A 16,821-nucleotide genomic window follows, 5' to 3' on the forward strand; every position below is an offset into this window, starting at 1 on the left:
CCAAAAATTTTAAAAATTCTGTAAGCACAGATGTTTTACATAGGATCAATACCCTTGGTCTGATGTACGTATAAATAACATTCCATCCAAAACCTGCAACGTATACTTTATTTTCAGGCACACAGAAGAAATTCTAAAAATTGACCAATACTAGACCATAGTGCAATACGTTTCAAAGATTATAATAATACAGATTATAATCTCTGACCTCAATGGAATTGAGCTATAAATCAGTAACAAAAAGATAATTATAAAATCCCTAAGAGCTTAAAAATAAAGGAATATTTTAAAAATATTCTAAGAAGATGACATAATGGAAGTTAGAACATGCTTTTAACTGGCTGAAAATGAAAATACTATATACATCAAAACTTGTAGAATGCAGCCAAATCTCTCTGTCCATGGAGAGAGATTTTATAGCTTTAGAAAGGTAGAAAAGCTGGAAATTAGTAGGCTAAGTATCATTCTAATTAAAAATTGGAAAAAGAATAGCCCCCCAAAACCCCAAAAAGCCCAAAGGAAGAAAATCAGAGCAGAATTAAGCAAATGGAAATTTTACAGTAGAAAAGAACAACAAAGCACCCAGATTGGTTCTTTGAATAGTCTAGTAAAATTGACAAACCTCTGGTGAGATAAGGGAGAAAAAAGGAGGCACAATCAATGAAAAGAAAGGAAAAAAGAGAAGCTACTTTGGATTCAGTAGACTATAAAAAATCATAAAACATTATTAGAAATAGCATCATGTCAGTAAATTTGGAAATTTAGATGCAATAAACAAATTTCTTGAAAAATGTAACTTTCTAAAAGTAGCTACAGAAAAAATAGAAACCTTCACTAGTCTTATAACCATTAAAAAAATAGAATCAGTAATTAAAATTTTTTAGGCACAGATGGCTTCATTGTTAAATTCCACCAGACTTTCAAGGAAGAAATAATTCCAATCTTACCCAGATATTTCCTCAGAATAAACCAGGGAACACCTCCTAATTTATTTTATGAGGTTATCATAACTTTGTTACTAAAACCCAATAGGGATGGTATAACTAGTGAAGTGTTTATAGCAGACAAGGACAAATAAATTACAGCTATTGATTTTTCATTCTCTTGCCAAAGAAACATTCAGAGTTAACTTGCCATTTGGCAAGAACTGTAGTTCAAGTTTGGGTGATAAACTGTTTTGACTTATAAAATGTGATGGAAATAATATGGAGGCCGTGTGTGTGTGTGTGTGTGTGTGTGTGTATGTGTGTATGTGTATGTATTATCGTGTGTTACCTTAATTGATCTCTGTGGCTTACTGAGTAGATTAAAACACATGTTTTGGGCTTCCTTGGTGGCGCAGTGGTTGAGAGTCCGCCTGCCGATGCAGGGGACACGGGTTCGTGCCCCAGTCCAGGAAGATCCCACATGCCGCGGAGCGGCTGGGCCTGTGAGCCATGGCCACTGAGCCTGCGCGTCCGGAGCCTGTGCTCCACAATGGGAGAGGCCACAACAGTGAGAGGCCTGCGTACCACAAAAAAAACAAAACAAAACAAAAAAACACACGTTTTATAATGAGTGATCATATCAGTGAGGGCTCTTTCTGATGTAACTGGACCTTAGCTGTTACAAGCAAAGGGGGATTTATTGATCGATCACCTAATTAAAAAGCCTCAGGGCTGGCTGCCGTTGAGTCAGTTTCTTCCCCAGCATCTTCCTCCATTTTTGCTCTATTCTCAAAGAGCCTCTTCACTCCCATGTGCTCATGTTCAGGTTCTTTGGGAAAGAATGAAAATCTCTTTAAGTCCCAGAGGAGGAAGAAAAGACTCGATTCATTTTGACTTGGGTTGTGTGCTCACAGAGATGAAACAACTCTGGCCGGGAATAGGCTGCTCTTACTGGCCAGCCCCCCACCCCACCCTGACACCCGTCCCCTTGTGCCTGGGTGTTGGAACCAGTGTCTCTGGAAGCTGGTGGACTGAGAGTGGGGGGGTTACACCTGGTAAGAAATTGGAGTGCAGTAACCATCGGAAAAGTGAACAAATGCTTGGTTGCAAAATTAAATCTCCATTGCAGCAATTGTCAGATGTAAAATTTCATGAGTTTTTCTCCTAAATAATTATAAAATTTTACATAGTAAAGGATTCTTAGGACACCACTACATAGCCATTCAGTTAGCAAGAATTCAAAATAGTCTGACACATTTTGAAAACGTTGAGCAACAGAAACTCTCTCATACCTTCTTGTGGGAGTGTAAATTGTTACAACCGCCTGGAGAAGTAGTTTGTTTGGCCTTATGTAGCGAAGTTGAATATACACTTAGCCAGTAATCTAGCAGTCACACTTGTAGGTGTATACACTAGAGGAATATATGCCTATATGCTTCAGATAGTTGTGCCAGAAAGATCTCAGTAGTGCTAATATTTGTTCCAAAGCAGAAATTACCCAGGGGACAGGGGAATGGATAAGTAAATTGTGGTATATTGCATGATGGAATATTATACAGCAATGAAAACAAACAACAGAGCCAGTAACAACAATGGAGCAAAAACAAAGCAAGACAGAAGACACACTGTGTGATTGTGTTTATGTAAAATTCAGAAGCTGGCAAAAATAAACTATCAGAGCTATGTGCCTAGGTGATAAATCTAAAGAAAAGCAAGGAAATGATAACCATAGTTAGGGTAGTTGTTACTTAGAGGTGGAGGAAAGGGTTTGGGATCAGAGAGAAGCACCCAACTTTTTTTTGGTTGCAACAGTATACCATTCCTTGGTCTGGTGGTAGTTGGACTAGTGTTTGCATAATAACCTTGTGAAACTGTACATACATGTTTCCTGTGCTTTTCTATGTGTAAATAATTGGAAGTTATCCAGACTTTGTAATCTATCTATTTATTTATTTATTTATTTTGTGGTACGCGGGCCTCTCACTGTCACGGCCTCTCCTGCCGCAGAGCACAGGCTCCGGATGCACAGGTCCAGCAGCCACGGCCCACGGGCCCAGCCGCTCCGCAGCATGCAGGATCCTCCCGGACCGGGGCATGAACCCGTGTCCCCTGCATCGGCAGGCAGACTCCCAGCCACTGTGCCACCAGGGAAGCCCCAGACTTTGTAATTTATGTTCAACTCAAAAAATGCAGAAAATCCGAAGCACATGTTTATATAGATGGTTAAAAAAGTTTTCTCTTAAACTTATTACTTTATCATTTTTTAGAAATTTCCATTTTTGAAATTCTGTTTTTAAAATTTTCCACATGTGAGTTAACCACGTATCTTACTTCCTAGGTAAGGGACTCCACTACATTATCTGAAGAAGGATAAGGTTGACGCTGCTTTGCTTTTTCTTTATTGAAATCTCTTCCTGCCTGATCAAGCTTAGATACATCTTCTTACAGCATATGACACACAGGTATGTCACTAGAAAATTTTAATTTGTGTGGATTTCCTTCTTCAGCTGTTACTTGTTTGCTTTGCATGACAGTGAAGTAATTAAATTCAAAAACATCCTGAACTTACTCACTTTTGGCTTTAGCAGTTTCATTCTATAACAGGTGTATTGGACTGTCTTCTGCTTACATGGCACTGTATTTTGGTGTGCATCTGACGTTTTCTTTTTTTAAAACCAGCATTAAACTTTGCAAGTGATAGGCATTACACCTGATGTCTTAGTAGCGATAATGTGTTTGAAAACCAAGGGTAGTGGCATGCATCTGTGCCTGCCCTCTGAAAGCCCTGAGGCCCAGCCTTCCCTTGGAGGATGCCGCTGCAGTAAAGGTGCCAGTGGCTTGAGGCTGGAGGCCTGCCCCGCTGAGTATTGCATCCTTTGCTTGCTCCTTAACCATCTTTGTCTGGGAGTTTGAAAGGAAACAAAATACCCTGTGTTTTAATCTCTAATTTGTGATTGAGTGGCATTTTATACTTGAAATTAAGAACTCTTTAATGTGTTAGAACATAAAAATGAATTTGAAACAGGTTTGAAATGTTTGCATCCAAAGTAAGATTTAATACATAGCTATTTTTGATAAATTCATAAGTATCAAGAAAACTGGTATTTAAAATTTTATTCATAATCACAGTACCATTCAGTTTTCCCCAGTAGTCTCAATTTTTTTTAGTTTGTTTGAAGCAGGATCCAAACAATTGCATTTAGCTGATCTGTCTCTTAAGTCTCTGTTAATCAATTGATTGCTCCACCCTATCCCTTTTCTTCCTTGAATTTTCTTTTTTGGAAAATCCAGACTGGTTGTTCTGTAGTCGGGGGTGTCCCTGTTTTGACTTTTGCCATTTCCATTGAACACATTCTTCTATCTCGTTAGTTCCTGGGAGGTGGTAGGTAGATCTAGACGTTCGGCTGGCTCAGCCTTTGATCACGTGCACTCGGAGGTGGTGGTGTGTCCCCTCATGTCCCCTCACCAGGAGGCACTTGGATTCACAGTCATTAGGGCTGTAAATGATGATCAGTTTCATCCTTTACTCTGCCTTTTTTTTTTTTTTCATTTTTTTTTTTGCGGTACGCGGGCCTCTCACTGTTGTGGCCTCTCCCGTTGCGGAGCACAGGCTCTGGACGCGCAGGCTCAGCGGCCATGGCTCACGGGCCCAGCCGCTCTGCGGCATGTGGGATCTTCCCAGACTGGGGCACGAACCCGTGTCCCCTGCATTGGCAGGCGGACTGTCAACCACTGCGCCACCAGGGAAGCCCTTTTTTTTTTTTTACATTTGGCTGCGTTGGGTCTTTGTTGCTGCGTGCAGGCTTTCTCTAGTTGCGACGAGTGGGGGCTACTCTTTGTCGCAGTGCGCAGGCTCTAGGAGCTCGGGCTCAGTAGTTGCAGCATGTGGGCTCAGTAGTTGTGGCACGCGGGCCCTAGAGCGCACGGGCTTCAGTAGTTGTGACTCACGGGCTCTAGAGTGCAGGCTCAGTAGATGTGGCGCATGGGCTTAGTTGCTCCGCAGCATGTGGGATCTTCCCAGACCAGGGCTCGAACCTGTGTCCCCTGCATTGGCAGGCGGATTCTTAACCACTGCACCACCAGGGAATTCCCTGCCTTGATTCACTGAAATACTAACTGTTTGGTTACCCTAAGGGACAGTTCAAATAGGAAAGGTGGGACAAATGCCTGATTTTTTCTTTATGGGTTCTCAAAATAATGAGATGGTTGCATAGCCACTCCAAAAGTGACCAGGGATTAAGTATCAGTGTAAACTCATGAATTTAAATATATGTGGAGTGTTTAATCCATTGCACTTATTACTCTCATGGATGCTAGGCTTGTGTCACTTTTGCCAGTGGAGCCTCTTTAAGTTGACTTCTTGTCCTTTGACGTGACCCGTAGCCTTCCTTTCCTTGGTCTCTGAAATGGTAAGATGTTTCGGATTCGTTTTGTACTTTTTCACCCCAGACCTGGAATTGGCTATTTCTCTAAGCAGCTCTGGTTCCCTCTTGTAGAAAACGGTACCTTGAGACCACAGACTGGGCACTAGGGATACTCGTTGCTATAAGGCTGGTTATTGTCCTGGGCCTTTTTGGTGGACAGCCAGGAAATACGCTTTTTAATCATGAGTTCATACTGATATTTTTGTTTCAAATTCAGGATTATATAGCTTTTACCTCTTTGATTCTGTATTGATGTGTCTTTTATGCTGAAAATCTTGGTTCCTAACAACATTCACATCGTTACTTACTTGTTTTAACCTTTAAAATAAACGTGATAGTTTTAGAATAATAATACCAACATATTACCAACCAGTGTATGATTACTGAAAGCTGTTTGAGATTTTCTGCAGCTCTTTTTGTCCTCAGGGTGGATCCCTAGGAATGTTCTGCTGAATTATTAAGTTGTAGCGTCACCTGAGCCAGTTCCTCAGTGTGCCACCAGCTTGCTACACAGTTAGATTCATTTATTTTATGGAATAGCTTCTTTTTAAATTTTGCGTTAGACGTTTATAAAAAATATTTTCATGGTTACAAGTCAAAATAAAGTATTTTCAGAAATCTAGCTTTCATTCCTGATCTTTGTACCCTGTTTCTTCCCTCCTCCACAGGTAACTTTTTTTTTTTAGTTTTTGGTTTAACTGTCTCTTTGTAATATAAGTATGTGTGTGTGTATGTGTGTACCTACAGCCCTCTTTCTTAGAAAATGGTAGTATACAGTACAAGCTCTTCTCCATCTTTTTAAAAAATATTTATTTATTTAGGCTGTGCCAGGTCTTAGTTGTGGCATGTGGGACCTTTAGTTGCGGCACGCGGACTTCTTAGTTGTAATATGCAAACTCTTAGTTGCGCCATGCATGCGGGATCTAGTTCCTGACCAGGGGTTGAACCCAGGGCCCCTGCATTGGGAGTGCGAAGTCTTACCCACTGGACCACCAGGGAAGTCCCTCTCCACCTTTTTTTTTTTTTTTAATTTAACAACATATCATGAGCTCACAGCATAGCAGTATATAGAGATTCTCCTCATCCTTTTTTACAGCTGTATAGTATTCCATCACGTTGGCTATACTATAGAAAAAAATTAACTTTAAAAAATATGTTGGGGGCGCTTCCCTGGTGGCGCAGTGGTTGGGAGTCCGCCTGCCGATGCAGGGGACGCGGGTTCGTGCCCCGGTCCGGGAGGATCCCACGTGCCGTGGAGCGGCTGGGCCCGTGAGCCATGGCCACTGAGCCTGCGCGTCCGGAGCCTGTGCTCCGCAACGGGAGAGGCCACAACAGTGAGAGGCCCGCGTACCGCAAAAAAAATAAAAAATATATGTTGGCATTAATCAGTATATGTCTCTCCTGCATATAAATGTCGTCAGTTTTGCTCTTTATTCAATTGCAGATTTCTCAGTAATTTGGGGACCTTCCTTGCAAGTGCATCACTTGTCTTGGCCTGGTTTTCCTTATGTGTAAAATGAGAGACTTGGACTAGAAGCTCAAGATGGGCTATTTTAGCTGGCAGAGACTGCAGATGAGTAAAGTGAACCTGAGAGCATCTCACTAGCGACAGAATGACCACCCCGTAACCAAGGCCACAGTGGTGATGGGGAATTAGGTTGGAGGCCATGGAATCGACAGGTCTTGATGAATGATTGAGCGTCAGAATCAGGGAGGTGGGGACAATTCTGCCTTAGGCAGCTGACCAGGTGATGGTGTCACTCCCTGAGATGGGAGCAGGTTGTTTCTGAGTAGGTAGAGAGGTGAGTTGGACAGGAATGGGAAGCACTGAAGATGACAGATTCCATCTGGGCTGTGTTGACCACGAGGCGCCTGTGCAGTACGACAGAGGTAGAGGGGTCGTCTCAAAGCTCAGTGAGTGTGGGGGTCAGAGCCAGAGGCTTGTCTGTGCAGGTCTGATTGCCCAGCAGGAGAAAGAAGGGGATCTAGATGAGCACCTGAACAGCTCCTACCTTTCAACCACAGGTAGGAATGGGAGAGTCTGCGAAAGAGATGGAGAAGGAGCTCAGAGCCAAGAGCCACTGATTGTTTAATTCCCATGTTGTATCTAAAAGTGATTTGAATATTGTAATCCACTCCTAAATATGGCCGTGTTTTATGCTTTTCACTCATATTTTCCAGTAAAGTCGATGCTCCAGGAAAATGAACCTTATCACACAACCTGCAGCCCAGGAGCCTCCAGGCCGGGCATGGCCTCAGGGCAGCATCCACTTGGAAAGGTGCGGCCCCCTCTTAGTTGCTTGTCAGGTGGACGGAGCCCTCAGCTCTTCTCCCGCCTTCCTGTCCAGATGGCCTCTGGCCCTTGGCCAGGAGAGGCACAGCCTTTTTGCACATAGAGTTGAATGAATGATTTTTTGAAAATCCTAAGTCATTTGAACCAAGCGCTATTGGCAGTGTTGGGCCTCAAATAGCTATTGTTTTCCTAAAGGAAAGACCAAGATGTTTTTTGTGGGGTTTTTTTGTGGGTTTTTTTATGGTACGCGGGCCTCTCACTGCCGTGGACTCTCCTGTTGCGGAGCACAGGCTCCAGACACGCAGGCTCAGCGGCCATGGCTCACGGGCCCAGCCGCTCCGCGGCACATGGGATCTTCACGGACCAGGGCACGAACCCGCGTCCCCTGCATCGGCAGCCGGGCTCTCAACCACTGCGCCACCAGGGAAGCCCAAGACCAAACTTTATACTATGGTTTTAATCAACTTCTTTTCCAGCTGCATGCCTGTGACAGTCTGTCTCTCTCCCTTTCTCTGTCTCCTATGTGGGGCTTTTCATTTGTGATTATGAGCTGCCTATTTGTTTGGATAAGAATCTAGTCTCCTGTTGTCTTTGCTTTCCCAGCGGGTTAGCCACGCGCTCGCTCCCTCGGCAGAGTGTTTGGCCTCAGGTATCATGAGAAGAGCCAGTGTGCTGAAATGTTTGCATAAATATGGATTTTGCCAGAACACCTTTTTTATCAACAGGGCACACCTGTCTGTCTGTGGTTTTCTCCCTTCTCCCTTCATTGGCATCGCTTGGATGATGTTTTTAATTTCCCTCCTGGGCTTGATGTTGAGCTTGTTCTTCTGCATCTTTGTTGTGTTTAGTTCTTTCTTGCTGTCAGGAGCCGTTTTCTTTGTTTATCTGATGCTTCCCTGTTTTGGTTTTCCCCGGGCTTTCCAGTTCTTGGAACACCCTTTTGTCAGCAGATGTACATTTGTTTCCAGTTTCTAATCTCCAAGTCAAATGTAGCTCAACTTAAATCACAAAAGTAGGGAACATAAAATAAATCATTAGGGTAATGAAGCCATAGAGGAAAGTGAAAGGAATCCAGTCCAATTCTTTGCTGTATTTCCAAGTACAGATATGCCTCAACTGTGAGAGAGGGGCTTCCTGAGTAGCTGGCTAGAAACTAGAATTTTATGAAACGAATTTCTCAAACAGAGACTTTTTTCATTTGGGTAAAAATATGGCCTCAAAATACAGTAAATCCATACCTAAACATGTAGCAAACAGTAAATAATATAATAATAGAGTAATAACTCTACTCTACTGGAAGCTGCAGAATCAGAATTCTAGAACTGAGTACACTAGACTGTGACAGGCCCTGGTCTGTGGTGCAGGCCCAGGACACCAGCTCCGAGGCCACTGCTTCCCGGGGCTTCTGGCCTTGCCTCTGGTTCGGTCCCTCAGAGCGCGCTGACTCGGGGGCTGCTCCTCGGTCACATACTTGCCCTTCACTGCAGCTTCCTTTGCACCCTCTTCGCCTAGTGTATCTGTTGTTACTATTCAGCAGAACATTTTTCTTTATGTGTGTGGAAGCAGACATACTCTTTCCAAACCTGATGCTAGACTGGGGGTGGGAAAGTGAGGTATTGGTAGTGGCCCAGGGTGCTAACCAGAGGCATGTGTGTCCAGTCTGTGGGTGCCATAACCTCTGAGCCGCTTCTGCAATCAGGCTGTTAAACATTTAGTCTGTAGGTCCCTAAAAGTTGCCCCCTCCACCATCTCCTTAAGGCATTTGACTGAGTTCACATAGTTTTTCTTCATCAACACAATCATTATTATAAATATTACAGAATTGCATTAACCTATAATTGTTACATCTAAAGTTTAGGATTAAGGTAGAATTTAACTATTTTTATACCCACATATAAATAAGTGAAATAAAGGTATTTATATTTTAATCAAGCAATCTAGTCGAAGGTTTCCACAATCCCCCATTTTGGAAGCTTCCAAAGATGCGGCTTTGCTTATTTACCGCCCCTTCTGGCGATCGGCCTTCGTGTGGGGCACACGTGTGCTTCCTAGCCCACCTCCAGGTTGGCGTGAATGACCAGATGCAGTTGTAGATTAGAAATAACCATCACATGTATTTCAGGAAAAATTAGCATTTTAATTTTATATGTTTGTTTTAGAGAATTATAATAAGAACCAAGGAACTTTTTTTTTTTTTAACGGTGGTTTTTAGTTTGGGGATCTTTGAACATAGTATTAGCTCTTGTCACTGCACGTATAGCAGATATTGTTGTTCCAGCCGAGGGTCAAGAGGCGGCTGACTCCAGTGGACACTCATTTACCCTCTACACTGGCATTCAGTGGGGTCCATGTTGGTGTTTGCAGTTTTCCTTTGGCCACTTATTACCTTTTCATTGCCTTCTAATAGTTTTACTCCTTTCCACTTCTAATTTTTCTATTAAAATACGTGCAATGATGTCAAATTCTTTGGATCTAAATATGAACAGAATTATATTACATCAAGTTTAAATGTGCTAGCCATTTTTTTATGTTGTTACTGCTATTATTATTTTTTTGCTGGGGTTAGTGAGGAGTGGTTACCAGGCTCTGTGATGAAGAAAGATTGGAGCGTCTAAGCTCCTTAGACATTTTATTTTTCATTAAAATTTTTTTACAATTTTTTATTATGAAAAAATTCATTATTTAAACCATTCAAAATGTACAGTTCAGTGGTTTTTATTTAGTGTATATTCACAGTGCTATACAGCCATCACCACTAATTCTAGAACATTTTCATCACCCCAAAAGAAACTCCATACAGTCACTCTGTATGATTCTCCCCTTGCCTCAGCCTCTGGCAACCACTTATTTACTTTTCGTCTCTGTGGATTTGCTTGTTCTGGACATTTCACACATGGAATTATATGATATCTGGCCTTTTGTTTCTGACTTCTGTTACTTAGCATAACAGTTTTCAAGGTTCATTCATGTTGTAACATGTATCAGGACTTCATTTTTTTATGGCTAAATAATGGTACATTGTATAGATACTTATAAATTTTGTTTATCCAGTTATCTCTTTTTTTTTTTTTTTTTTTTTTTTTTTTTTTTTGCGGTACGCGGGCCTCTCACTGTTGTGGCCTCTCCCGCTGCGGAGCACAAGCTCCGGACGCGCAGGCTCAGCGGCCATGGCTCACGGGCCCAGCCGCTCCGTGGCATGTGGGATCTTCCCAGACTGGGGCACGAACCCGTGTCCCCTGCATCGGCAGGCGGAACTCTCAACCACTGTGCCACCCGGGAAGCCCCTATCCAGTTATCTCTTGATGGACATTTGGAATGTTAATATTTTTTGTCTATTATGAATATTGCTGCTATTACCATTCATGTACAAGTCTTTGTGTAAACATATGTTTTCACTTCTCTTGGGTTTATACACAAGAGGAGAATTGCTGGGTCATATGGTAACTCTGTGTTTAACTTTTTGAGGAACTGCCAAATTGTTTTCTATGGATGATGAACCGTTTTATGTTCAGAAATGTATGAGGGTTCCAGTTTCTTCATATCCTCACCAACACGTAATTTTCCATTTTTTTAAATCACAGCCATCCTGATAGCTGTGAAGTAGTATCTCATGATGGTCAGTTTTTTTAATAGTAATTTTTAAAATTGACATAAAATTGACAGAACATAAAATTAACCATTTTAAAGATTTTTTGATGTGGACCATTTTTAAAAAGTCTTTATTGAATTTGTTACAATATTACTTGTTTTACGTTTTGGTTTTTTGGCCATGAGGGATGTGGGGTCTTAGCTCCCCGACCAGGGGGATCTAACCCTCACCTGCTGCATTGGAAGGCGAAGTCTTAACCACTGGACCGCCAGGGAAGTCCCAAATTAACCATTTCAAAGTAAACAATTCAGTGGCACATAGTACATTCACAGTGTTGTATAAACACAACCTCTCTATGGTCCCAACGTTCTCATTCCTCAAAAGGAAACCCCTTACCCATTAAGCAGGTAATCCTCATTGTCCTTCTCCTTGTCCCCTGGACAACCACCAAGCTGCTTTCTGTCTCTATGGATTTACCTATTCTATGTATTTCATATAAATGGAATCATACAGTATGTGTTTCTGACATCTTTCACTTAGCATAACGTTTTCCAGGTTCATCTATGTTATAGCCTCTATCATCACTTCATTTCTTTTTGTGGCTGAGTAATATTTATCTCATATTTTGTTTACCCATTCATCTGTTGGTGGACATTTGGGTTGTTTCTGTCTTTGGAGTATTGTGAATGGTACTACTGTAACCATGTGTGTGGGTATGGTTTGAGTACCTGTTTTCAGTTCTTTTGGGTATATACCTAAGAGTGGAATTGCTGGGTCATATGGTAATTTCATGTTTAACTTTTTGAGGAACTGCAAAAATGTTTTCCACAAAAACTGAACCATTTTGTTTCCACCAGCAGTATATAAGGTTCCAGTTTCTCCACATCCTCACCAATTCTTGTTATTTTACCTTTTTTTAAAAAAAATTATACCCATCCTGGTGGGTTTGAAGTGGTAACTCATTGTGGTTTTGATTTGTATTTCCCTAGTGACTGATGACATTAAACATCTTTTCGTGTGCTTATTGGCTATTTCTGTGTTTTCCTTGGAGAAATGTTTATTCACATCATTTGCCCATTTTTTAATTGGGTTGTTAGTCTTTTTGTTGTTGAGCTGTAAGAGTTCTTTGTGTATTCTGGCTACTAGACCCCTATCAGATATGTAATTTGCGGATATTTTCTCCCATTTCTTTGTTGTCCTTTCTTATTTTATTCTTAAATTTTTTTTTTAGTTTATTTTATTTATTTTTGGCTACATTGGGTCTTCGTTGCTGTGCATGGGCTTTCTCCAGTTGCAGTGAGCGGGGGCTACTCTTCGTTTTGGTGCGTGGGCTTCTCATTGTCGTGGCTTCTCTTCTTGCAGAGCACAGGCTCTAGGCACGTGGGCTTCAGTAGCTGTGGCTCGTGGCTTCAGTAGTCGTGGCTCATGGTCTCTAGAGCGCAGGCTCAGTAGTTGTGGCGCTCGGGCTTATCTGCTCTATGGCAGTGGGGTCTTCCCAGACCAGGGATCGAACCCGTGTCCCCTGCATTGGCAGGCGGATTCTTAACTGCTGTGCCATGAGGGAAGCCCCTTTTCTCATTCTTAATAGTGTCCTTTTATGTACAAAAGTTTTCAAATTTGGTGAGGCCACTTTTATCTTATTTTTCTCTGTTGCTTGTGTCATATCTAAAACTCCTTTGCCAAATTCAGCATCATTAAAATTTACCCCTATGCTTTCTTCTAAGAGTTTTATGGTGTTAGCTCTTACATTTTAGTTGTTCATCCATTTTGAGTTAGTTTGTGTGTATGGAGTGAGGTAGGGGTCCAAGTTCATTCTTCTGCCCGGTTACCCAGTTGTTTCAGAGACTATTTTTTTCCAACTAAATCGTCTTGACATCCTTGTCAAAAATCATTTGGCCATAGATGTATGGGTTTATTTCTGGACTCTCAGTTCTATTCCGTTGGTGCACATGCCTGTCCGTATGCTAATATTACACTGTTTTGATTACTGTCATTTTGTAGGCAGTTTTGAAGTAGTAAGTTTGAGAAGTGTGAGTTGTTCAACTTTCTTTTTCTTTGTCGATACTGTTTTGCTCTTTGGGGTCCCTTTTGCAGTTCCTTGTGAATTTTAGGATCAGGTCTTTCATTTTTGTAAAAGGAAGGCCACTGGAATTTTAATAGGGATTGCACTGAATCTATAGATTGCTTTGTGTACTATATTAGTTAGCATTCTCCAGAGAAACAGAGCCAATAAGGAGTGTTTGTGTGTGTGTGTGTGTGTGTGTGTGTGTGTGTGTAGAGATATTTATTATAAGGAATTGGGTCTCACACAATTATGGAGACAGGCAAGTCCCAAGATAATGCAGAGTAAGTTGGCAACCAGGAGACCCAGTGGCTTAGTTCCAGTCTGAGTCTGAAGGCCTGAAACCAAGCGAGACAAAGGCATAGTTCCTATCCAAAAGCCAGGCTCAAGATCCAGGAAGAGCTGACATCAGTGTGAGTTTGAAGGCAGGAAAAAAGCCAGTGTCTCAGTTTGAAGACAGGCAGAAAGAATCTTCCTTACTTGAGAGAGGGTCAGCCTTTTTGTTCTGTTCCTGTTCAGGCCTTTGACTGAATAGGAGGCTCACCCACATGAGGGAGGGCAGTCTGCTTTACTTAGTCTACCGATTTAAATGTTAATCTCATCCAGCACTCTCACAGAAACATCCAGAATAATGTTTGACCAAATATCTAGGCACCCTGTGGCCCAGAGAAGTTGACATAAAAAATTAACCATCACAAGTAATGTTGCCATCATAATGATATTATCTTCCAGTCCATGTACATAGATTTGTTTTGGAACAGACAAGTATCTTGCCATTTAATGGTGTGTTCTTTAATTTCTTTCAGCAGTTGTGAACAAATATTTCCCCTTGTTGGTTAAATTTATTCCTAGGTAATTTATTCGTTTGGATGCTATTGTAAATGGAATTGCTTTTTAACTTTACTTTTCAGATTGTTTGTTCCTGTCGTATAGAAACACAAATGATGTTTCTTTGTTGGTCTTTGTACCCTGCAACTTTGATGAATTCATTTATTAGTTCTAGTTGCTTTTCTTGAGAATTCTTTGGGATTTTCTAAATATAGGATCATGTCATCCATGAACAGAGATGGTTTTATTTCTTTCTTTCTAATTTGGATGCCTTTTATTTATTTTTCTTGCCTAATTGCTCTGGATAGAACTTTCAGTATAATAGTAAATAACAGTGGTGAAAGCATGCATCCTTCCCTTCTTCCTGATCTTAGTGCAGAAGCCTTCAGTCTTTCACCATTAAATGTGGGTTTTTCATAGATATCCTTTATCATGTCAAGGAAGTTCCTTCTTATTCCTAGTTTTCTAAGGGTTTTTATAATGAAAGGGAGTTTGGTTTTGTCAAATGTTTTTTCTACACCAGTTGAGATGATCATGTAGTTTTTTCCCCTTGTTCTATTACTGTGGTATATTACATTGATTGATTTTTCTTATATTGAACCACTCTTGCTTCCCTGGACAAATCTCACTTGGTTGTGGTGTATAATACATTTAATATGCTTTGGGGTTTAGTTTTCTAGTATTTTGTTGTGAGTCTCCTTTTTTTGTGTGTGGTACACGGGCCTCTCACTGTTGTGGCCTCTCCCGTTCCGGAGCACAGGCTCTGGATGCGCAGGCTCGGCGGCCATGGCTCACGGGCCCAGCCACTCCGCGGCATGTGGGATCTTCCCGGACTGGGGCACGAACCCACATCCCCTGCATCGGCAGGCGGACTCTCAACCACTGCGCCACCAGGGAAGCCCCTCTCCTTCATTTCTGAAACATAGTTTTGTTGGATAGAGGATCCTTAATTGATATTTTTTTCTTTCAGCCCTTCAAATATGTCATCCCATTGTCTTCTGTCCTCCATGGTTTCTGATAAGGTATCAACTGTTTATCTTATTGAGGAAATTCTTTTATGTAAGGAGTCACTTCTCTTGCTGCTTTCAGAATTCTTTCTGTCTTCCAGCCATTCAATTATAATGTGTATTAGTGTAGATCTCTTTGAGTTTATCCTGTGTGGAGTTTGTTGAGCTTCCCGGATGTGCAGATTAATATTTTTCATCAAATATGGGAAATTTTTCTCCATTACCTTTTAAAGTATTCTTTCCACCTTTTTCTCTCCCTCCTCTCCTTTCTGGGACTACCATAATGTATATGTTGGTGTGAATGATGTTGCCCCACAGGTCTTTAAAGCTCTTTTCATTTTTCTTTATTATTTTTTCCTTCTGTTACTTAGACTGGATAAACTCAACTGTCTTATCTTCAAATCTCAATTGACCTGCCTTCAGGTTCTCTAATTCTTTCTTCTGCCTGCTTGGTTCTCCTGTTGAGCCCCTTTATTGAATTTTTCATTTCTTTTATTGTGCTTCTCAACTCTAGAATCTCCATTTGGTTCCTTTTAAATTTTTCTCTTTATTGATATTTTCTGTTTCATGAGACATTGTTCTGATGGGTTTCTTTCTTTTTTTTTTTATTTCTAAAAAGTATTTATTTTTTTATTTGGTTGTGCCGGGTCTTCGTAGTGGCAGATGGGCCCCTTAGTTGCAGCTCACCAGCTCCTTCGTGGCAGCACGTGGGCTCCTTAGTTGCGTCTTGTGGGCTCCTTCGTTGTGGCATGCGAACTCTTAGTTGCAGCATGCATGTGGGGTCCAGTTCCCTGACCAGGGATCAAACCTGGGCCCCCTGCATTGGGAGTGCAGGGTCTTATGCAGGCGCCACCAGGGAAGTCCCTGATGGTTTCTTCTACTTCTTTGGACAAAGTTTCCTTTATCTCTTTGAACTCACATAAAATCAATGATTCAGAGTCTTTGTAAGTCTAATGTCTGGGTTTCCTCCTAGACAGTTTCTGTTACTTGCTTTTTTTCCTGTGTTTGGGCCACACTTCCTTATTTCTTTGCCTGACTTGTAATTTTCTTGTTGAAAATGGATGTGTTGAATAGTATAATGTGGCAAATCTGGAAATTAGATTCTTCCCAGTATTTGTTGCTGCTTGTTATAGTTATTGTTTGCATAATAAATTCTTTGAGCTAATTTTGTAATAGTGTAATAGTCAGCTAGTAATCAGACAGAGATTTCCTTAAGTGCCTGGAACCAGAATTATCTCCGAGTCTCTTGAGACAGGGCCTGTATGAGTATTGGGGTATGTTTTCAGCACTTGGCCAGGCAGTTGACAGCTTTGCCTTAGCATTCACTTCCTGCTTGTGCGGAACCTGAAGGTCAGCCAGGGGTGAGACCTTAGAGTCTTCTCAGGTCTTTCCTGAGTGTGCACACAGCCCTGGGCATGTGCTTGGCCTTCTAGAATCCCAGGAACATGCTGGCGCTTCTCAAAGCCCTTATTTCCCAGCATTTCCTGTCAGCCTCTTGGTTTGTCTATCATTTGCCTCAGCTGTGACTGGTTGCCCCAGGCATCAGCAACTAATACATTTGTCTGTAGATGTTTCAGTATACACCCCCTGCCCTCTACCAGTAGCTGACTCAGCACTAGGAGAGTCCTGAGTTTGGTGAAGTAAAGGCAAGCCATTTGAGCTGGTCTTCTTGGGAGCCACCAGATAGGTCAT

The 16,821-nt window shown here is 41.6% G+C and overlaps 1 protein-coding gene across 5 annotated transcripts in view; it reads left to right on the plus strand.

Annotated features, from left to right (window-relative positions):
* Positions 1 to 16,821, plus strand: part of TRAF3 (TNF receptor associated factor 3) — a 119,403-nt gene that overhangs the window by 60,776 nt on the left and 41,806 nt on the right. For 2 of the 5 annotated variants that reach the window (XM_082617226.1, XM_082617224.1), the window contains exon 2: positions 3,265 to 3,388. The exons of 1 other annotated variant lie outside the window; for it this stretch is intronic. Coding sequence is in view for 1 of the 4 variants with exons in the window: in XM_082617224.1 (XP_082473350.1) it covers positions 3,378 to 3,388 (11 nt within the window). In the remaining 3 variants the exon portion in view is untranslated. Of the gene's footprint in view, positions 1 to 3,264; positions 3,389 to 7,563; positions 7,630 to 16,821 lie in introns of those variants that run through there. 2 more of the 5 variants (XM_082617225.1, XM_082617223.1) reach the window with 2 other exon arrangements.

The sequence above is a fragment of the Mesoplodon mirus genome (genome assembly GCF_964341445.2).
Source record: "Mesoplodon mirus genome assembly, chromosome: 4".
In the NCBI taxonomy this organism is placed as follows: domain Eukaryota; kingdom Metazoa; phylum Chordata; class Mammalia; order Artiodactyla; family Ziphiidae; genus Mesoplodon; species Mesoplodon mirus.